This window comes from Globicephala melas, chromosome 14 (assembly GCF_963455315.2).
Source record: "Globicephala melas chromosome 14, mGloMel1.2, whole genome shotgun sequence".
NCBI lineage: Eukaryota > Metazoa > Chordata > Mammalia > Artiodactyla > Delphinidae > Globicephala > Globicephala melas.
The window spans coordinates 80018069-80041524 of record NC_083327.1 but is presented as its reverse complement, the minus strand read 5'-3'; the positions used below and the strand labels follow the sequence as shown (position 1 = coordinate 80041524).

Sequence of the window (23456 nt, the reverse complement as noted above, 5' to 3'; positions counted from 1 at the left end):
GGTGTGCACTGGGTCCTGGGTCCCAGGCTCCCCAGATGGGTTTTCTCTCCTTGGATCCCCTTTGAAAAGTGGGTTTGGTTCTCGTGGTGGGATGGGGGTAGGGGCTGCCCAGACATCACCCAAAGCAGACATCACCTTGGCCTGGAGTGGATACCAGCAGGCAGACTGGGTCGTGCGGTCCTCAAAGTCCCACGTGGCCAGAGGGATGATCACTTCCCCAAGAAACACCCTCCGGGTGAGCGTGCCCAGGTGCCACACAGACACCTGCAGCTGCCGGGTCGCCAGCTGGGTAGGCTCCACCTGGTACTGCGGAGGGGGAACAGAGACGGTCAACCTGGGCACCTGAGCCACAGCTCCCAGGCCCACAGCACCCAGGCCACAGCTCCCAGGCCCACAGCTCTCAGACGATTTTTAGTCTCTTCCCCTCAATTGCATGCCCATTTCCAACTCTGCCCCTTGTTCCATACTCTATCTTTAAACTCTAAATTAATATAGTTATTTCCTTCATGGCTACACGCCCCATTAGTCAAGTCCAGGCCGACAGTGCACCATGCTGTGTCTGCTCCCTCTCAGAACGAGCTACTTTGCGGAGGAAAGTTGACCGTCCTTGGGGCAGCTGCATGGTCTCTGCACGCTGGGCAGCCCTCCTCAACTCCCTTGGAAACACAGGCCTACTTCTCTTTGGGTCCTGACTACTTCCTTTGGTTGACTGAATCTGCGTTTTAAAATTAGACCTAGAGGCTTCCCTGGTGGTGCAGTGGTTAAGAACCCTCCTGCCAATGCAGGCGACATGGGTTTGAGCCCTGGGCCAGGAAGATCCCACATGCCACGGCGCAACTAAGCCCGTGCGCCACAACTACTGAGCTTGCGCTCTAGAGCCCGCAAGCCACAACTGAGCCCACGTGCCACAACTACTGAGGCCGCGTGCCACAACTACTGAAGCCCACGCGCCTAGAGCCCGTGCTCCGCAGCAAGAGAAGCCACCGCAACGAGAAGCCCATGCACTGCAATGAAGAGCAGCCCCTGCTCGCTGCAACTAGAGAAAGCCCACGCGCAGCAACAAAGACCCAATGCAGCCAAAAATAAACAAAATTAATTTTTAAAAATGTAAAAATACCATAAAATAAGACCTATTTTCCATTGCCTGTTAGGTCCACAAGGCCGTGCCAGCAGGCCCTGGATTGCTAGCTTCCACGGGGTACCAAGTGTAACCAATGCCAGAGAACAAGGATAAGGCAACAGCCAACATCACCCAGACCTGGTGTCTTGTTTCATCCTTCCCAGGCCCCCCACTGAGTGGTCTTCAAGGGGAGTGCCAGCACCCCTTGGAGTGCAGAAAGTCTCCCCCAGGAGTGTTCTACTTAGAAAACTTGGAGGATCAGTTTCTAGATCCTCAACGTTCACATGCACTTTTCTCAAAACTGGTGAAGACAGTTCTCACACCTGGTATCTTACTCCTGTGCCCTGCCCCAGGGGTGCAACCTCAGGGGGAATTTGAAATACTGGTTTCTGCCAAACTGTTAATGATTGCTCAGCTTCTTCATCTTCCCGTCTTTTCCATCTTACACATACTTCTATGAAGGCTAAGCCTGGGTCTGTGTTGAGATGTTCTACATTTAGAATGAAGACACTGATTCTTTTCCATGCATCTGGAAAGTTCTTCACGATATTCACAGAATATTCACAATATACTAGATAAAACCGATGGATAACAGATTGTAGGTGATTCCTTTGAGATTCTGGGTGCATTTTAAATAAGGTAGTTAAAACTTTAAAAACCGAAGTATAGGGCTTCCCTGGTGGCGCAGTGGTTGAGAGTCTGCCTGCCGATGCGGGGGACGCGGGTTCATGCCCCGGTCCAGGAGGATCCCACATGCCGCGGAGCGGCTGGGCCCGTGAGCCATGGCCGCTGGGACTGCGCGTCCGGAGCCTGTGCTCCGCAACAGGAGGGGCCACAACAGTGAGGCCCGCGTACCGCAAAAAAAAAAAAAAAAAAAAAAAAAAAAAACCAAAGTATATAATGAAGTATTTAAAATAGTCAATCCTCATCTTTGTCTCGTTTCATAAAACAGGAAATATTTGTCTGCCTCTGTTTAGTACGAAACACCTTAAACCTGTGATGAGTAATTTTATATATCAGCTTATACCTTTGAGGGGGTACAGAGCTTTTCAAAATTCTGTCAGCAGGTACATGAGCAAAACCACATGAAGACTAGTGTCCAGTAATTCACTACCAGAGTGTCCCAGACAAGCAGCACCTTAGGCCCTGCCCACACTTGCTGAATCACAATCTACTTTAAATAAAAAATCCCTTGGGGAGTCCTTATGAACATCAATTTTGTGAAGGAGTGCTAGCCCATCATGGGTCACAGCTGTACTTTTAAGTACTCTCTAAGCCTCAGTTTCCCCTATTGCTAAGTGAGGATTCTAACACCTGGCTCAGAGGGTATATAAAGTACTTGGCCACAGCAGGCGCATGGAAAACAATGGCTATTTTCATGTCTCGAACGGGACTCTTGTGCCAGCCACCCGGATGGCCCCTGGCTGGGAGTTCACAATGCTATCTGCCCAGGAAGGCAAACAAAAGTCCTCTCCTTTCTCAGGCTTGACACATGGGATCCCCGGGCTACCCAGCCTTGAGTGGGTACGTCTCTGGACTATTCTTCCACCTCCCACACCCATCTGCCATCTGCACTCGCCAGACGTCACCTCCAATTTTCCATCCTGAATCCCAGCAGGAGGCACTGCCTCCCTGATCTCTGCCCTAAACCACAAGTCACATTTCTTAGCACCAAAGAAAATGAAAACCCAAACAATTCCTCTAGGCTTTTTTTTCCATAAAATGACTAGTTTTTCATAAAATAAGAAATCTAGGTATACCAGACATTATCTTCATAAAAGTACTTCATCATGATAACTCAGCAGTTTCACTTACAGGGTCCCTTACTTGAGAATACCTCCCTGACAGTCATAAAAATTCAACAGGACAAACCAATTTTAGAAATTGAGAGGCACGCAGTTTCTATTCTACCATTTTCTCGCAAATCATTAATCAAAGGCCATTCTCAAGTTCAGCAGACTCTGCAGTTTTCCTGTACAAAGGCTGATATTTATTTTCTACCACTTGCCACTGACTGACAGAGCCCTGCAGAAACGTTTAAGTGTCTGCACTTACATTTAACTGACTCGAGAGTTTAGAAGAACCATCTGCTGGACTCTGGCCCCAGGGGCCCATCCCGGGATGGGGAGACTCAGCACATGAGTATTTGTCCAGCAAGTACCTTCAAGGTCTCCTGAAAGGTCGGCTCCACCGTGTTCTTTTGGACTCCAGTCTTGCGTTTACCCTGGGAGGATCTGTCAGGCAGCAGATAGGTCTTTACATACCTAGTGGCCAAACACAGGACAGGGTGAAAAGCTCAGCGTCAGGGGTGGACAAAGGGTTCAGGAGGAGAATCACACGTCAGCGTTTTCTTTACCCTGCTTCCCGCTGCATTTGGGGTTGACAGAAAGGGCTTAGTGGCCGCCACTCAGTGAACAATGACAGTGCTGCGTGCACAGCCCCTGGCTTACACAGTCTCTGGCTGTGATCCTCGGGAATGTTCCTGGGGGTGTGAAGCTCCCTGCTTCCCTCATGCCCTACTCCTGGAATCTACTCATCACACTCCGTCACCTGTCACTGGGTGACCACCAGGGAACCAGAGGCTCCCAGGGCTCTGTGAGTGGCAGATGTCTAACCCACCTGGATGCCGAGGCTGTGTGCCAGCTTGTCCTCCCTCCACGTACCTCTTCTCCCCAACCCGCAAGAAAAAAAAGTTGAAATGGAAAGTGTATGTCTCACACTGGTTTTCCTTGTGTGGCCTCAGACACTGCGTCCTGCCTGCTGAGGACCGGTGTTCCCGAGCCCTGTCCCTGGGTCTGGAGGCCACGCCAGCAGAGGGAGCCTGACCAAGGCCAGCCCCGCACTGCCTCCTGCCCACTCCATTAAGCTCCGTCCCAGGCCGGTCCCTCCACTCAGGTCCCAGGACTGCCCTTCCTGGCTCTTCCAGCAGCTTTACTGATGCAGTGACACCACTTGCCCAGGTCCTGTACCCACAGGCTAGAAACAGGCTCAACTTTCTCAAAGCAATAAAGGGCAGGAACCCTCCCGCACCTGGGTTCCCCCTGGAGCCCCAGTCTCAGGCCTCTTCCCGCTTTCAGCAAACTTCCTGGAAAAGTACTCAAGGCTCATGGTCACCAATACCTCACTGTTCGTCGACTCTTAAATTGTTGATCATTACGAGACCCCTCACACATGTTCAACAGGAGGTATAAAATATACCTGTATAGCTTAAAGCATTACAATAAAATACACGCCCATGTATCTAGTCCTTAAGTCCTCTATTTCCTTTCTTATCCTCTGTCTGGATGTCCTATCCGTTACTGAGAGCAGAGTATGACATTTCCAACTATTACTGTAGAACTATTTCTCCCTTCAATTCCGTCAGCTGTTGCTTCTTGTCTCTTGATGGTCTGTCATTAGGTACACAGACATTTGTAATTGTTGTATCATCTTGCTGTACTGAACCTATTAATACAGAATGCCTTTATCTTTTCTAAACTTTTCTGACTTAAAGCCGATTTTGCCTGATACTGGTACAGCCACCTTGCTCACTCTTGGTTACCATCTACATGGAATATCTTCCACTTGTGTCTTTGGATCTCAAGTGAGTCTCTTGTAGATGGCATATAGTTGGATCTCATGTTTTTATCCATTCTGCCAATTTCTGTCTTTTGACTGGAGAGTCAAGTTCATTTGTATTTAAATTACTGATAAGAAGTACTTACTTCTGGGCTTCCCTGGTGGCGCAGTGGTTGGGAGCCCGCCTGCCGATGCGGGGGACGCGGGTTCGTGCCCCGGTCCGGGAGGATCCCGCATGCCGCGGAGCGGCTGGGCCCGTGAGCCATGGCCGCTGAGCCTGCGCGTCCGGAGCCTGTGCTCCGCAACGGGAGAAGCCACAGTGGTGAGAGGTCCGCGTACCGCAAAAAAAAAAAAAAAAAAAAAAAGAAGTACTTACTTCTGTCATTTGCTGTTTCTTTTGCCTTATAGCTTTTCTATCCCTCACTTTCTGATTTTTTTTTTTTTTTTTTTTTTTTGCTGTACACGGGCCTCTCACTGTCGTGGCCCCTCCCGTTGCAGAGCACAGGCTCCGGACGCTCAGGCTCAGCGGCCATGGCTCACGGGCCCAGCCGCTCCACGGCATGTGGGATCATCCCAGACTGGGGCACGAATCCATATCCTCTGCATCGGCAGGCGGACTCTAACCACTGCACCACCAGGGAAGCCCTTTACTGTATTCTTTTGTGTTTAGTTGATTTTCTGTGGTGAAATGTTTAAATTCCTTTCTCAATTGTTTTGTTTTGGTTTTTGTTCTATAGCCGTTTTCTCTGTGGTTACCAAGGGGATTACATTTAATATCCTAAAGTTATAACACTCTAATTTGAATTTATACCAACTTAACCTCCGTAACATACAAGAGCTCTACTCCTTCTCAGCTCCATCCTCATCTGTCCACTGCTGATGTCACAAAAATACATCTGTATATATGTGTGACCAAAAACACAAAGTAAGAATTCTTTTAAATGCATTAGTCTCTTAAATTATCTCGAAAACAAAGTGTGGAGTTACAAACCAAAATGACAGTAAGAGACCAATAATCTTTTAAAATGTCCGAAGGCATATAAAAAACAAAAAGTGGAATTACTTACCACTGTTACAATAATACTTGCTTTTATAATTGCTAGTGTATTTGCCTTTATTGAGATCTTTATCTTTTCATGTCTTAAGTTACCATCTGGTGTCATTTCATGCACTCTCTCACCTTTTGTTTAGCTGAGGATGTTGTAATTTCTCCCTCACTTTTGAAGAACAGTTGTGCTGTGTTTGTTTTTCCTTTTAGCACCTTGAATATATTGACTCACTGCCTTCCGGCCTGTAAAGTTTCTGATGGGAATCTGCTGATAATCTTATTGAGGATCCCCAGTACATGACAATGCACTTTCTTGCTGCTTTCAAGATTCTTTGTCTTTCAAATGTTGGTTTATAATGTGTCTCAGTGTGGGTGTCTTTGAGTTCACCATACTTGGAGTTCAAAGAGCTTCTTTGATGTTTATATTCATGTCTTTCATCAAATTGGGGTAGTTTTCAGCCATTATTTCTTCAAGTATTCTCTCTGCCCCTTGCTGTCTCTTCTCCTTCTGGGACACATGTTGCTTATGTTGGTCAACTTAATGGTGTCCAGAAGGTCCTTTAGGTTCTGTTTGCTTTTCTTTAATCTTTTTTCTTTCTGTTCCTTAGACTCAGTAATTTCCATCATCCTATCTTCAAGTTCACCTATTCTTTTTTTTTAAATTTATTTTTGGCTGCATTGGTCTTCGTTGCTGCGCGTGGGCTTTTCTCTAATTGCGGTGAGCGGGGGCTACTCTTCATTGCAGTGTGAGGGCTTCTCATTGCGGTGGCTTCTCTTGTTGCAGAGCACAGGCTCTAGGTGCATGGGCTTCAGTAGTTGTGGCACATGGGCTTAGTTGCTCCATGGTATGTGGGATCTTCCCGGACCAGAGCTCGAACCCGTGTCCCCTGTGTTGGCAGGTGGATTCTTAACCACTGCGCCACCAGGGAAGCCCACCTGTTCTTTTACCTGCTCATACCTACCTTTGAATCCCTCTAGTAAATATTTTGTTGTTAAGGTTTTCTATCTCTTTATTGATATTTCTGTTTTGTTCATACATCATTTTCTTGAGTTTCTCCACAGCTTTCATTAGTTCTTTGAGCATCCTTAAAACAGTTGTTTTCAAGTCTTTGTCTAGTAAACCTACCATCAGATCTCTTTCAGGGACACTTTCTGTTGATTTATTTTTTCCCTGTGAATGAGCCATACTTTCCTGTTTCTTTATATGCCTTGTGATTTTTTTTGTTGAACACTGGACATGTGTCTAATAATATGTTAACTCTGGAAATCAGATTCTCCCCCTTCCCCAGGGTTTGCTGTTTTTTGTTATTGGGTTTTTAATTGGGTTTTTCATAAATTTATTGATGCAGACTGTCTCTGTGCCAAGGATCAGCCTGAAGTGTAAAATTAAGATCATCTCAGATCTTTTCTGAACCTGAACCTTTCCCTGGGCATGTGTGGTCACTTTTTAATTTTCCTTGTATATACAGTTACTCTTGAATGTCGCGGTCTGTAGTATCCAGTTCCCAAGAAGGGAAAAAAGAGAAAAATGAAGAAGGGAGTCAAATAAGGGCACTGGCCCTTTAAGTACTTTGTAAATCACTTCAGCCCAAGGAGGAGGGGATTGCAACAATGAGGGGAAGTGAAACAACAATGGCTGCCTGCCGTTTTTTTTGGTACCTCTGCAATAAGAACCAGCAATCAGAGAACAGGTCCCTGATATTTGGAGGACAGGATCCTTTGCCCATCTGGCTCCTACAAGCTGTGTTCAAGGTGCTCTAGGAACACATGCACAGCTGTCCGCCAAGGGGTTGGGCATAGGGGGGATGGGTAGTTAACACTGCTAAGAGCTGGAATTGACTGACATTAATCTCAATTTACCATCCAAGACTTCCCCTAGGAAGTTGAAAGCCTTCAAAAGACTCCAGAATTCCAAAATAGTTCCATCAGACAGATTCTGCCAGTGCAGCTATCTACAGGGGGAGATGGATTCCTGAGGCCTCCTACTCCGCCATCTTTCAGAATCCTCTCTTGACCATGTGTTTCCTTTACAAAGTATTGAGTTTTGTTCTAGCAGGCATTTCACTTACTGGAAACTCAGTTTGATCCTAACAAGGATTGATTTTGCTTAGTTAGGGTGGGTTAGAGAAGCCCTAATACTAAGCTTTTCTTTTCTGGGGTCCACTCAATGCCCCACTCCACTTTGACTGGTCAGAACGCCAATCCTGGGACTTCTCTGGTGGCACAGTGGTTAAGAATCCACCTGCCAATGCAGGGGACATGGGTTCGACCCCTGGTCTGGGAAGATCCCACATGCCACGGAGCAACTAAGCCCGTGCACCACAACTACTGAGCCTGCGCTCTAGAGCCCGTGAGCCACAACTGCTGAGCCCACGCACCACAACTACTGAGCCCACATGCTACAACTACTGAAGCCCATGTGCCTAGAGCCCATAGTCCACAACAAGAGAAGCCACTGCAGTGAGAAGCCCATACACAACGAAGAGTAGCCCCACTTGCCCCAACTAGAGAAAGCCTGTATGCAGCAATGAAGACCCAACACAGCCAAAAATAAAATTAAAAAAAAAAAAAACACACCTATCTTTCCCAGCACTGTGCAACTCCCAGATTTTTCATTCAACTTACGACCCTCCAGCAGCTCTCCTCTGACAGACCTCATGAAATCTTGTATCTGAACAGCTTAGTATTTGGCCAAAGCCTCAAGGGATCCCTATGTGGATTTTAGGTCTACTTCTCTATGCACTTCCCACCTCACCTGCTTAAGAATAATATTTGTTGAATGTTTATTATGTTCTCAACACTGTTCTGAAGACTTAATACGGGCTAATTCAGGGAAACACCACAACAATCCTTTGAAGTAGGTGATAATATAACCTCCATGTTACAGTGAGGACACCAAGATATGGAGAGGTTGAATAACTTATCAGAGGTCAAACCCTGTAGAGAATTATGGGAGAGACCCAACATGCTTGGAAGGTGAAGGATTGAATAAATGGAGCTGATGGATTGGAAATGAGTCTGAAGAATGGACAGGATTGCAATTTCCACTTATGGGAGTAGCATAGGGGAAACAGTCTCAGAACAAACACGGGAAAAGCCTCGTATTTGGTAAAAGTCAGGGGATCGTTTTGGAACAGTGACTATTCCAATTTCTCCAGAGCAGAAGGTACAGATAGGGGAATAAAGGACGACTGGAAATACAGGAGGAATCTGTTATGGAGAACCACAGGTGCTATAGTGAGGCACCTAATTTGTCTGGCACTGAGGAGCTACTGAAGATCTCAGAGCAGAGGAGAGTTTGATTGGACCAACAATCCGTTCCTTTCGCCTAGCTGGTCCTGAAAACAGTATGCTAAAAATGTTCCATGGTGGGGGGAAAAAAGAAAAGAAAGGCCAAAATGTGGTCCGTACCTTAAACCATGCACAGAAAATCAATTCCAGCTCTAATATGAAAGGATCTAAGTGGGAAAAAACTCTAATAGAAGAAAACAGAGAAGAACGTATTTATAACCTTCAGGTGGAATTCTCCTACAGACTCAAACAGCAGATATTTTAAAGGAAAAGAAGGATAGATTGGACATTAAATTCTTTATAAGAAAAGTCATCATAAACAATGTCAGAAAACAAGTAAAACTAAGAGAAGACATGTGCAATATGTAGAACCAATGGAGAATTGTCTTGAAAATGGATTTTTAAAAAGCCAAACCCCTGGGCTTCCCTGGTGGCGCAGTGGTTGAGAGTCCGCCTGCCGATGCAGGGGACACGGGTTCGTGCCCCGGTCCGGGAGGATCCCACATGCCGCGGAACGGCTGGGCCTGTGAGCCATGGACGCTGAGCCTGCGCGTCCGGAGCCTGTGCTCCCCAGCGGGAAAGGCCGCAACAGTGAGGGGCCCGCATACCGCCAAAAAAAAAAAAAAAAAAAAAAAAAAGCCAAACTCCTGTAAATAAATTTTTAAATGACAGACAATTCGATAGAAAATTGGACAAAAGATATGAAATGGGGAGTTCATAGAAGGGGAGTGTATCTTAAGTGATTAATTCATATATATAAGGTTGCTCATCTTTGTTATTAATCAGTGAGATGTGTGTTAAATAATGAGACATTTCATATCTACCAACTGGAAAAAAATTAATCTCTTTATGGATTGTGTGAGACAGGATTTTAATTTTATTTTTCCTACACGGAAAATCAAATTTCCCAGCACCATTTACTGAAGTTCATCTTTTCTGCATTGATTATTAATAGCCTCTTGATCATTTAAGTTCCCATGTATGCTAAGATCTGTATTTGGACTTTCGATTCTGCTCTATTGACCTCGTCTATCCTTGCATCCATAACACATTGTTGGAATTACTAAGCTTTTTTTTTTTTAAATTTCATTTATTTTTGGCTGTGTTGGGTCTTCACTGCTGCACGCGGGCTTTCTCTAGTTGCGGTGAGTGGGGGCTACTCTTCGTTGCGGTGCGCGGGCTTCTCATTGCAGTGGCTTCTCTTGTTGTGAAGCACAGGCTCTAGGCGCGTGGGCTTCAGTAGTTGCGGCACGCGGGCTCAGTAGTTGTGGCTCATGGGCTCTAGAGCACAGGCTCAGTAGTTGTGGCACACGAGCTTAGTTGCTCCGCGGCATGTGGGATCTTCCCGGGCCAGGGATCGAACCCGTGTCCCCTGCATTGGCAGGCAGATTCTCAACCACTGCACCACTGGGGAAACCCTGAATTACTAAGCTTTATGGTAATTCTTAACATGTCCTTTTATTTATAAATATTTTTACAATTACCTTGGTTATTCTTGGACTTTCACTTTTCCATATGAACTTTAGAATCAATATGTCTATTATCATATGCCAAAACTTAGAGAAACTTACGGATTGCACTTTTTCTTCTTTTCCTCCCCATAGGCAAGGTTCTTACAGGCCTTGATGCATATTTCTAAAGAATGAGTTCTGAAGCAGTAGCGAATGGCAAGTTCTATCTCTCCAGTGACATTTGCGTTGTCAAAATTGCCCATCTCTGTACAAGTGCTGTTAATGCTAATTAAACTTCCCTGAAATCAAGAATGACAGATATAATGTTACTTCACAGTTAATCAATGTTTTTGCAGTTCTGCTTTCAAGATAGCAAATAAATCAAAATTTATACAGAGCATGCGTCCTGACTCATGGTAAGTTAGTAACACACCAGCCAGCTTGTACTTTGCAAAATAAGTTGCCACACACTCTGTCTTAAGGAGACGAGGAGTCCTCAGAAGGGCCTGTCTTGCCCAGATACGGTGTTTGCCTAGCAGTACGGGTTGCGCAGTCTCGTTCTTGAACACAGACCACTTGGGAGGCAGCAGACTATCTCCCGGGCAGTTCTGCAAGGCTAAATCTCCAAGGGCGGATAATAACCCCATGGCAGGAAGAGCCCTGGGGAGAGCAGCGCGGTGCCGGGGGCCGAAGAACCGGGATCAGAGGGTGCTGGACTCAGAGTCCAAGTGGGAAAATCAGTCCTGTTCTCACCGGGTTATGGTGAGGCGTACATGGACGACAGTACGTACGATATGCAAAGACAACAATAAACTGTGTTTAAATTTTTAATGGGTCCCCAGAATGACCAACAGAACTACCACCGTAAGGTAGGGCACCCTAAGCTGAGGTGATGTGGAGAAGTAGCGCAAGTGACAGAACCAACCGCCTCATCACTGTTAAATTTGCTTAGGAATTTGCCACCCTGTGCGTGCAACCAATCTCAGTGACGACTCTATAGACAGAGGGAACCCCACGTGATTCCCACTTTCCCAACTGGCTCCTCGACACCATAAAACATCCCGGAAACAAGCTAAGGAGAAAGCACGAGTCTCTCTCACTAGAGAGAGATCAAAACAAAACCAACTTAGAGGGCCCCGAACCTGAACTAGCTCATGCCAGGCACCCAACCACGTTCACCACACCCAGTCACTGGCCCTGAAAAATGTTATCCACCAACAACACCCATGCGACTGTTGTTAGGGGAAACAGTTTTTAAATTTCACACACCCGGAAAGGCGTGGAGTGGTGAAACCGCACGAAAAGAGTGCAGACAGAAGGTGACGGGGGCGGGGGGGGGGGGGCGCTTGGCAAGAGGTGTGAGCTGCTTAAGAAAAGCTGAAGGTAGGTGTTAAAAGTTCCGATAATTAACCTGCACTCATCACGGGACTCCACCCCGGGCTACGTCGGACTAAACTGTACTACACCGACTCTTCTGCCGAGAACAAGCAGAAAACTGAATTGAACGACAAGCAGCTTGAAGGCACTGTAGAGCTACCGGGACCGCCAGGGTACCAGGGTCCACGATACCAAAGAGGCGCGCAGTCAGGGGAGCCTGACGTCCTGGCTGTGTTTCCCTCTGAGGCATCTGTCGGTAGGTGAGCAGTACAGGAGGAAAGGCTGCGAGGCTCCGGAGCTGGGCACAGTGACCAACCCAAGTGCTGGGGGCTGTGAAGGAGTACAGAACTTGAGGAGAAAAGGGAGACGCACTAGGTGAGAGTGATGCTCAAGGCTGCTTTTCCCCTCAAGGTCTTTGCTGAGTTGGAAGCCGATGCTAAGAGGCTGAGTAGTTTAAAAACACCTTCGGAAGTTTCACCTTACTAGAGAGAAGAAACTGGAGTTCAGGCCCACCACAGAGGAGAGGCCTGGTAAAAGTCCAGACCCTCAGCTGGGACCCCTCAAAGGCTTTCCTCCTGGGAGTCCGAGTGCCCTGGAAGCGGACCAGTCCTCCCAGAGGCTGAAACCCAGCTCTGAATGAGCTCAGTACCAGATGGGCAAAGACTCCTGGCCTCCACCCTGGCGGTGCACTGGAGCAAAAGCAAGTCTCCCTGAAGGACGGTCACATCCCTCTCTCCCATTCGGCTGGAGCTCGAGGACAGCAGGGACCCTGCATGTCTCTGCCCTCTATCAACTCTCCAGCGCCAGCTCAGAGCCTGGCTCGTGGTAAATCCTCAAGAAACATTAATGAAATGAATAAAGAAAGCGCATGAAGTATTTTCATTTAAAAAGTTGTCTCTGTAAATATTATGGCATGATGTGTTGTGTCCCTGTCCTGAAGGAGCAGTAGACTTGAGGTAAGAAGACTCGGGTGATAGTCCTGACCCTGGATGACTTTAGTTACATCCCTTAACTGCAGATTCCAGAGGAAAAATATTTTAAAATAAAACTACATGGGGACTTCCCTGGTGGTCCAGTGATAAGACTCCGCACTGCCAATGCAGGGGATCCGGGTTAGATCCCTGGTCTGGGAACTAAGTCCCACATGCTGTGTGGCATGGCCTAAAGATTTAAAAAAAACAAAAACAAAAACAAAAAAAGCAATAAAACCTATATGTAGGCACATCATAAAAAAATTGCTGAGAATCCAGGACAAAGAGAGAAAACTTAAAAGCAAAGGCAAAAAAGCTATGTTAACTTCCATGGAAGAAACAATAAGGGCAGGAGAGGGTGGGGTGCAAGCACTGCTGGGGAGACCGGCATCTTCTGTTCGGGTGGGGAAGGAGAGTCGTGTGGGTGCAGACTCTTTTGGTATCAGGAGGATTAGGGAATTCCAGGCTTGCTTTTTTTTTTTTTTTTAAGAAGTGGGAAGGGAGGTTTATTTGTTAAGAATGAGGAAGAAACGTGGGGAGAAGTTTTGAAAAGAGGTTTAAAACGACCGAAGAAGGTGTGAAAATGATTGTTGTGAGAGCAGAAACCTGAGTCGCCCAGAGAAACGCATCAGGATGGCTGGCACTGTGCGTGCGTTTGGAGCTGGTGACACAACAGGGCAGACCTAATACCATGCACTCACACTGGGCATTAGGTCTGCCCTACTGTGTGCACGGCTGCTCAGGTGCAGGTACAGAGAAGGTGCACAGCTGGCTCATCTAGCTTGGCGTCCAGAATTAGAAAGCATCCAGGAAGCACTAAAAGTACTCATCCTTCATTTTATAAGATAAGCAGAGGTCAAGACAGGTTGAGAACACATTCATAGTAGGGGACATTAACACCCCACTTTCTCCAATGGACAGATCATCCAAAATGAAAATAAATAAGGAAACACAAGCTTTAAATGACACATTAAACAAGATGGACTTAATTGATATTTACAGGACGTTCCATCCAAAAACAGCAGAATACACTTTCTTCTCAAGTGCTCATGGAACATTCTCCAGGATACAGAATATCTTGGGTCACAAATCAAGCCTTAGTAAATTTAAGAAAATTGATATCGTATCAAGTATCTTTTCCAACCACAACGCTATGAGACTAGATATCAATTAAAGGAAAAAAAATTGTAAAAAATACAAATACATGGAGGCTAAACAATACACTACTTAATAACCAAGAGATCACTGAAGAAATCAAAGAGGAAATGAAAAAATACCTACAAACAAATGACAATGAAAACATGACGACCCAAAACCTATGGGATGCAGTAAAAGCAGTTCTAAGAGGGAAGTTTACAGCAATACAATCCTACCTCAAGAAACAAGAATCATCTCAAATAAACAACCTAACCTTACACACCTAAAGCAATTAGAGAAAGAGGAACAAAAAACCCAGAGTTAGCAGAAGGAAAGAAATCATAAAGATCAGATCAGAAATAAATGAAAAAGAAATGAAGGAAACAATAGCAAAGATCAATAAAACTAAAAGCTGGTTCTTTGAGAAGATACACAAAATTGATAAACTATTAGCCAGACTCATCAAGAAAAAAAGGGAGAGGACTCAAATCAACAGAACTAGAAATGAAAAACGAGAAGTAACAACTGACACTGCAGACATACAAAGGACCACTGGAGATTACTAGAAGCAACTATATGCCAATAAAATGGGACAACCTGGAAGAAATGGACACATTCTTTGAAAAGCACAACCTTCTGAGACTGAACCAGGAAGAAATAGAAAACAGAAACAGACCAATCACAAGCACTTAAATTGAGACTGTGATTAAAAATCTTCCAACAAACAAAAGCCCAGGACCAGATGGCTTCACAGGCGAATTCTAACCAACATTTTGAGAAGAGCTAACACCTATCCTTCTCAAACTCTTCCAAAATATAGCAGAGGGAGGAACACTCCCAAACTCATTCTACAAGGCCACCATCACCCTGATACCAAAACCACACAAAGATGTCACAAAGAAATATCAGGCCAATATCACTGATGAACATAGAAGCAAAAACCCTCAACAAAATACTAGCAAACTGAATGAACCAGCACATTAAAAGGATCATACACCCTGATCAAGTGGGGTTTATCCCAGGAATGCAAGGATTCTTCAATATACGCAAATCAATCAATGTGATACACCATATTAACAAACTGAAGGAGAAAAACCAGATGATCATCTCAATAGATGCAGAAAAGGCTTTCGACAAAATTCAACACCGATTTATGATAAAAACCCTCCAGAAAGTAGGCATAGAGGGAACTTACCTCAACATAATAAAGGCCATATATGACAAACCCACAGCCAACATTGTTCTCAATGGTGAAAAACTGAAACCATTTCCACTAAGATCAGGAACAAGACAAGGTTGTCCACTCTCACCATTATTATTCAACATAGTTTTGGAAGTTTTAGCCACAGCAATCAGAGAAAAAAAAGAAATAAAAGGAATCCAAGTTGGAAAAGAAGTAAAGCTGTCACTGTTTGCAGATGACATGATACTATACATAGAGAATCCTAAAGATGCCACCAGAAAACTACTAGAGCTAATCAATGAATTTGGTAAAGTAGCAGGACACAAAATTAGTGCACAGAAATCTCTTGCATTCCTATACACTAATGATGAAAAATCTGAAAGAGAAATTAAGGAAACACTCCCATTTACCGTTGTAACAAAAAGAATAAAATACCTAGGAATAAACCTACCTAAGGAGACAAAAGAGCTGTATGCAGAAAATTATAAGACACTGATGAAAGAAATTAAAGATGATACAAACAGATGGAGAGATATACCATGTTCTTGGATTGGAAGAATCAACACTGTGAAAATGACTCTACTACCCAAAGCAATCTACAGATTCAATGCAATCCCTATCAAACTACCAATGGCATTTTTCACAGAACTAGAACAAAAAATTTTACAATTTGTATGGAAACACAAAAGACTCCGAATAGCCAAAGCAATTTTGAGAAAGAAAAACGGAGCTGGAGGAATCAGGCTCCCAGGCTTCAGACTGTACTGCAAAGCTACAGTAATCAAGACAGTATGGTATTGGCATAAAAACAGAAATATAGATCAATGGAACAGGACAGAAAGCCCAGAGATAAACTCACACACATATGGTCACCTTATTTTTGATAAAGGAGGCAAGAATATACAATGGAGAAAAGACAGCCTCTTCAATAAGTGGTGCTGGGAAAACTGGACAGCTACATGTAAAAGAATGAAATTAGAACAGTCCCCAACACCACACACAAAAAAATAAACTCAAAATGGATTAAAGACCTAAATGTAAGGCCAGACACTATAAAACTCTTAGACGAAAACATAGGCAGAACACTCTATGACATAAATCACAGCAAGATCCTTTTGGACCCACCTCCTAGAGAAATGGAAATAAAAACAAAAATAAACAAATGGGACCTAAGGAAACTTAAAAGCTTTTGCACAGCATGGAAACCATAAACAAGACAAAAAGACAACCCTCAGAATGGGAGAAAATATTTGCAAATGAAGCAACTGACAAAGGACTAATCTCCAAAATTTACAAGCAGCTCATGCAGCTCAATATCAAAAAAACAAACAAACAAACAACCCAATCCAAAAATAGGCAGAAGACCTAAATAGACATTTCTCCAAAGAAGATATACAGATTGCCAACAAACACATGAAAGGATGCTCAACATCACTAATCATTAGAGAAATGCAAATCAAAACTACAATGAGGTATTACCTCACACCAGTCAGAATAGCCATCATCAAAAAATCTACAAACAATAAATGCTGGAGAGGGTGTGGAGAAAAGGGAATCCTCTTGCACTGTTGGTGGGAATGTAAATTGATACAGCCACTATGGAGAACAGTATGGAGGTTCCTTAAAAAACTAAAAATAGAACTACCATACAACCCAGCAATCCCACTACTGGGCATATACCCTGAGAAAACCATAATTCAAAGAGTCATGTACCACAATGTTCACTGCAGCACTATTTACTATAGCCAGCACATGGAAGCAACCTAAGTGTCCATCGACAGATGAATGGATAAAGAAGATGTGGCACATATATACAATGGAATATTACTCAGCTATAAAAAGAAGTGAAATTGAGTTATTTGTAGTGAGGTGGATGGACCAAGAGTCTGTCATACAGAGTGAAGTAAGTCCGAAAGAGAAAAGCAAATACCGTATGTTAACACATATATATGGAATCAAAAAAAAAAAAAAAGGCTATGAAGAACCTAGGGGCAGGACAGGATAATGACGCATAGAGAATGGACTTGAGGACACGGGGAGGGGTAAGGGTAAGCTTGGATGAAGTGAGAGAGTAGCATGGATTAATATATACTACCAAATGTAAAATAGATAGCTAGTGGGAAGCAGCCTCATAGCACAGGGAGATCAGCTCGGTGCTTTGAGACCACCTAGAGGGGTGGGATAGGGAGGGTGGGAGGGAGACGCAAGAGCGAGGAGATATGGGGATATATGTATATGTATAGCTGATTCACTCTGTTATAAAGCAGAAACCAACACACCATTGTAAAGCAATTAGACTCCAATAAAGATGTTTAAAAAAAAAAGGTTGAGACCCACCCAAAAACTGCAGGGCAAATCAGAAGTAGAGCTGGAAGCGGGCCTTTGTTCTTATCCCTTGGGCCATCGACTAATGGTAGTGTCTCCCGAGTAATTCAACTGCTATCTGCTTGTCCAGGGAAAGTGCAGCCTCAGATAATGAGAGGACTGCAGAGCACGTCCTTTGGTCTACCGCATTCCCTCAGAGATAACTTAGGACTTCACCACCACTGCCCTGGGACGGTTTTTTCTGCTTCTATTTTCCCTGTAGACAGAGCAGAATCTTCAAGCAAGTTGAACCTTTTAGCAGCAAATGGGTTAATCAAGAGGTCCCAGCCCAGAAGAACTAAGAACTCAGCCTGACTTTATTAGAGCCATGGGCTCTGTCTGGTTGTGAAAGAAAAGTGAATCTGAGCAAAAGCGAAGGAGAACTGCTTTAGTCAGGCAGGGAGCATTCAGCGACTTTCTCTGAAGGTCACGAGTTATCTATTATAACCGTAAGCAAGGCCTGATGCCCTTTGATTTTACAAAAGCAGACATCAAGGAAAGTCAACTGAAACCACAGCTATACTAAAAATACATAAATAAATCTTGATCCACAAGAGCACGCGGAGAGCATTACTGCAGGGAGGTCAGATGGCCGCTGTTTATCAACGTTTACGCATAATACATAAATGTTTTTGAAACCTCAAAGTTCTTTGATAATTGCAATATTGTTTTCAAACAAACATGGTCGAACCTTAAACATTATAGCATTCAGATGATGTTTTCGAGTGATAGACCTCTAAGAGGTCACTTCAATATAACTGTCTATTATTTACTCTGGTTTTCGCTCTTAATAAAAAATAGATTAATATGAGTATATAGCTAAATACAATACTCTTTTTTAAAAAGTCACCGCAACCAGAGATGTTCAGAAATACTAAAGGAAAGTGGAAGTTTCCAAAACCCCAATGAGTGCTGTGAGCAGGGGCAGTGAACGCTTTGAGCCGCTCCCCACTTAGTAGTGGCCCAAATGCCACATCTCAAATCGATGTTTAAGAGAAACAACTAGGGAGTTGGATTGTTACTTCAAAGATTAAAAACCCTTCCATCATCCAAGCTCCTGCCCATCCGTGTGCAAGGAACTCCGATGTGTATGCCCGGCATGTGGTCACTTCACCAGTCACAGTGTCTTCACTGTCAGGGAGAATGCCAACTGCATGAAAACATGGACATAAATGCATTCCTTTTGAGATTTTTTAAAACACAGAAGTGAAGGCAAAATGGAAACTCAGACAGGAACTCTAATGATTTTTCCCCCCAGGGAATCGGTAAAAAATTACCACTCTACCAAGTTCTAGCTCCTAATGACTGGAGGGGTTTTTTGGTTTTTTTGTATGTCTTTTTTTTTTAAAACACGAATTGGGGTTTTTCTTCTCACAAACATTACATGTTTATGGAGAAGATACAGAAAATACAGATAAGACCAAAAAATACTTAATAAAAAAGCACAAGCCCACCATTCTCAACCTCTTGGTATAATCCTTTCAGTTGTTTTAGTGTCTACAGTATAATCATTTTGTTTTTATAAATATGGGCTACTATATACTGTTTTGTAACTTGATATCTTTGTTTATCAATTTCCACATTAATATTCTTTAACCACATTATTTTTAATAGTTGCAAGGTATTCCTCTGAATAAATGCACCATAATCTATTTAACCATTGCCCTATTTTAGACATTTCTGGCTATTTTCAATGTTTCAAAATTTAAGAAGATTATAAACAATGTTGTCTTTGACATCCACATATACACAGTTCTGGCAACGTTCATGATGATTCTTAAAGAATATTTCCTGTAACTAAAGTATCTGGATTAAAGAGAACATGCATTTTAAAGCCTTTGATGTGCATCGCTGGTTGCCCTCCCGCTCACCGCAGCAGTTCACATGAACACCTGCCTCTCCCACGTGCTGGCCAGCAGTAAACCGTGCCACTTTTTTTGTCTTAAGATTTTTTTTTTTTTTGACGTGGACCATTTTTTTTTAAGTCTTTATTGAATTTGTTACGGTATTTCTTCTGTTTTCTGTTTTGGTTTTTTGGCTATGGGGCACGTGGGATCTTAGTTTCCCGACCAGGGATCGAACCCGCACCCCCTGCATTGGAAGGCGAAGTCTTAACCACTGGACCGCCAAGGAAGTTCCTGTGTCACTTTTTAAATTTGCTAAAATGGTCCCCAAATAGCACTTGCTTTAATTTCGTACTCATTTAACTACTCAGGAAGTTGAGTGTTTCCCCTATTTATTGCCCATCTGTATTCCTACTTTTGTAATAAGCAGAGACTTAATAAGCTTTTTCTAGCTCAACTTCCTGTTTCTCAGAATATAAGTGTCTCTCAGAAGAGAAGGCAACATCTTTGGGCAAGAAACAAAACGTATTTGCTTTGTGGGAGTTTAGTTTCCTTAAACAAACACTGCTTCAGACTAAGGGGAACAGGTTCGGATTGAATATGTAATAATTCAATCTCATGGTGATAAATGTTCAGGGCACAAATCAGAGAAGAGTTTAGAAGAAAGGGAGTTGAGAGAGCCGGGTTGAATTTGCACTATAGTTTGGAGGTACTTCCCTAAGAAACAGTCTGAGTAAGATGCATACACTCGCCACATCCTCTTACCCGAGCATCCTTCCCGACGACTCTGAAAGATCTTCTAGGTGTGGATCAGCCCCAAGTGAGCAGAGCTGAACCAGGGTGTGGGGGGCAGTTTAAGAGTTCAACAACTCCCCTGGGATAAGACAGGACAGAAGACCTGGGCTTTGACTCACAGAGTTCTGCAGTGACTGCGTGACCTTAGCAAGTTACGTAACCTCCATGAGCCTCAGTTTTCCCATTTGTGAAATGGGATAATAGCATTTATTATTATCCCATTTCCATGGACAAGATCGTTGTGAGAATGATTGGGAGGCGAAGCTCCTAGCTCTGCAGTTAGCACACAGTAGGCTTTCAATAATAGCTCTGATAGGAATGAATCCAACCATGTCACAAATATTTACTGAGTGTCACTGAAGGGTCAGGCACCACGCTGGGCACCTGGGTATTACAACAAATGATAAACCACAGGTAAGCTAATTATATAGCTGTAGAAGGTGATAAGAATGAACAGAGAGCAGGTGAAGGCAAGGCGGGCAGGGCAGGGGGCAGACCTCCTGAGAAGGTGACTTTGGAGCAAAGACTTGAAGGGAGGGAGGGAGGGAGGAAGCCTGGTGCCTGGGAGAGGCAACCACCCCAGGAATGCCCGGGGCAGGCATGAGTCTGGCTGTTCTAGGACCAGTGCCGCTGAGCGGAATGAGCAAGGGGGCAGGTGTGGACGGTGCGCAGCTCGTGCAGGGCCCCGTGGAGCACTGTGGGGCGGATCCTAGCCCACGTCCCTGCCGCTGCATTGGTTTCTGGGCCTTGAAGGAGCTTAGAGGCCAGTCTGGCGGACTGTGCACAGTTTGGGCTCCCTGGGAGGAGGGTTTCTCATCCTCCCGGATCAGCCTTATAAAGGCTCGAGCTAGCTGGAGTCTCTGGAGCCCGTATGTTACCTGGGGGGGAAGCAAACCTTCCCATGGATCTCAGAGAGGCTCCCAGAGGCCACTCCCGTGCTTCGCCTGCCTGTACCCACCAGGGGTTCAACCCTAGGACAGAACGTTCTGGAGCCGCCCTTGCTTGCCTCCCCCTCGGGGAAGCATTTCCTCAGTGCTTTCACCTTTCTCAACTATTCTCCACTATAAACACCAGGAAGGTGCTGCGTCATCCTCCAACACCTGCGCTCCGAGATACCACCCCAGACTCTCATGACCTTAGGGCATCCAAGAAGCGGAGGGTAACTCCGTCTGGCTCTGCTAGGACCGCTGTGCGACCCAGGACAGGAGGCTGCCCTCAGCACGAGTTGGGAAGGGCCCACGAGAGGAGCTGTGTGAACAGCTACTGCCTTGGACAGCACAGTCCTAGACTGTTCAAGAATCCTTAACAAACACCATACTTTACTCGGGTTTGAAACTGCCAGGGCTCAACCTGTGTGTTTCTGAAACCTCACCGTGATATGAATCTCCTAGGGCTCTTGTTAAATTGTAGGTTCGGACTCCAGCAGGCCTGGGGTAAGGCTGGAGATTCTGGTTTCTGACAAGCGCCCAGGTGGCGCCAGTGCTGCTGGGTCCCACATTCTGAGTAGTGAGTGTGCAGAGCAGGGGTCTTCATGGAGGCAGGACCACCCACAGGAGACAGTGGCTGGAGCCAACAGATGGGCTGGAGCTGCTGGCATTTAGTGCATTGAATCAAGGATGTCAGCTATTCTTCAAGGTCTAGCCTGCTTCTGCCGTGACTTCTGAATACTCGACTGGACATTCGTGGAGATTGGGGAAGTTTGTCTGACGTGCACACCATGTTCCACTAAAACACAGCCCCAAGGAACAGAAAGGTTAAAGTACTAGCTCTGGACCACACTCCTTGCCACTAAAGGAGCTGGAAGGTGAACCAAGACGTTGGTTTCTAGAAGCTGAGTTCTTAACCACTGTATTACGCCACGGAATATGAGCATTCATTTGATTCCCAAGGCAATCCAGTGAAATGAACAACTCTTCAGACTTCCCTGGCGGTCCAGGGGTTAAGGCTCCGCACTTCTAATGCAGGGGGCGCCGGTTCGATCCCTGGTTGGGGAACTAAGATCCCACAATGCTGTGCGGTATTGCCAAAAAAAAAGAACAACTTTGAATCCATCTCCTTGATGAGGACTCTGAAGTTTAGGGAGTCCTTATGATTGTTTAAGATCACTGAATAAGTCAAAGACCCATGACTGTAACTGAAGCCTCATGGCCCCTCACCCAAGGCTCCACCTAACATATCAAGCACATATCACATGTTTAGGCACAGAGTAAACATTCACTCAATGTTTTTGAATAATGAATAAAGTAATAAAAAGGCCTATGAACAGACACTACATTTAAAACACCACAGAGCAATCTCAAAAAAAGGAGGAGCAAAGTTGGAGGACTTTACTCAACTTCAAGACTTCCTACAAAGCTACGGTAATCATGTCAGTGTGGCCTTGGCATAAGGACAAAGAGATCACTGGAGCACGAAAGAGAACCTAGGAAAACATCCACATTTATGTGGTCATTTGATTTTTAACAAAGACACCAAAGTCAATGGAAAAATGAGTTTTGTTTTTTTTTTTTTTAAATGGTGCTGGAGGGGACTTGCCCGGTGGTCCAGTGGTTAGGACTCTGCACTTCCGCTGCAGGGGGGTGCAGGTTCGATCCCTGGTTGGGGAACTAAGATCCCACATGCCACAAGATGTGGCCAAAATAAAATAAATAATAAATGGTGCTGGAATAACTGTGTATTCATATGGGGAAAAATGAACCTCAGTCTGTACCTTACACCCTTCACAAAAAGGAATGAGCTGGAGCATGGACCACACATAAAAGCTAAACTTTTATAAAGCTTCTAGAAGAAAACATAGGAGAATATCTTCATGACTTATGGGTAGATAAGACAGAGAAGTAACCATGAAAGAAAAATCTGACGAATCAGACTTCATCAAAACTGAACACTTCTCATCCAAAGACACCACTACTTATTATCAATTACTCTCTGTATGAATGAAAATGTTCACAATAAGATGTAAAAAAGAAAACCACCATCAGAGTACAGCAAGGTTTTTCCCAGCTCTCAAGCTAAATAAGATATCACCTCTGCGCTCTATGTTCCACTCCAGTTTATCCCACAAGACAACACGGCACTCGTGTCGCCTAACAATCCAATTTGACGTCATGGCAACAATCACACGTCACATGTCAAGGATATCAGACAAGACTCACGTGTCTCAAGCCTCCTGAGAATAAAGTGTTGGGCACTGGACTGCATGAGATACCCTCTTGCTTCAAAACAGGGCTAGTAGGGCATCTGGGACTCTCTTGATTAAGAGGATTCAAAATATCCGGTGCGCTGACCTTCTGAAAAAGAAAACAGAGAATTAGCAT

At 44.6% G+C, this 23456-nt stretch overlaps 1 protein-coding gene across 6 annotated transcripts in view; it reads right to left on the bottom strand.

Moving 5' to 3' along the window:
• SYTL3 (synaptotagmin like 3) overlaps positions 1–23456 on the bottom strand; it is an 81725-nt gene that overhangs the window by 7999 nt on the left and 50270 nt on the right. For 5 of the 6 annotated variants that reach the window (XM_070043520.1, XM_070043518.1, XM_070043517.1 and 2 more), the window contains 4 exons: positions 23295–23429; positions 10589–10767; positions 3282–3384; positions 136–306 (listed from right to left, as the gene is read on the bottom strand). In XM_070043520.1, the coding sequence (XP_069899621.1) occupies positions 136–306; positions 3282–3384; positions 10589–10767; positions 23295–23429 (588 nt within the window). The remainder of the gene's footprint in view (positions 1–135; positions 307–3281; positions 3385–10588; positions 10768–23294; positions 23430–23456) is intronic. The other variant, XM_070043519.1, reaches the window with a different exon arrangement.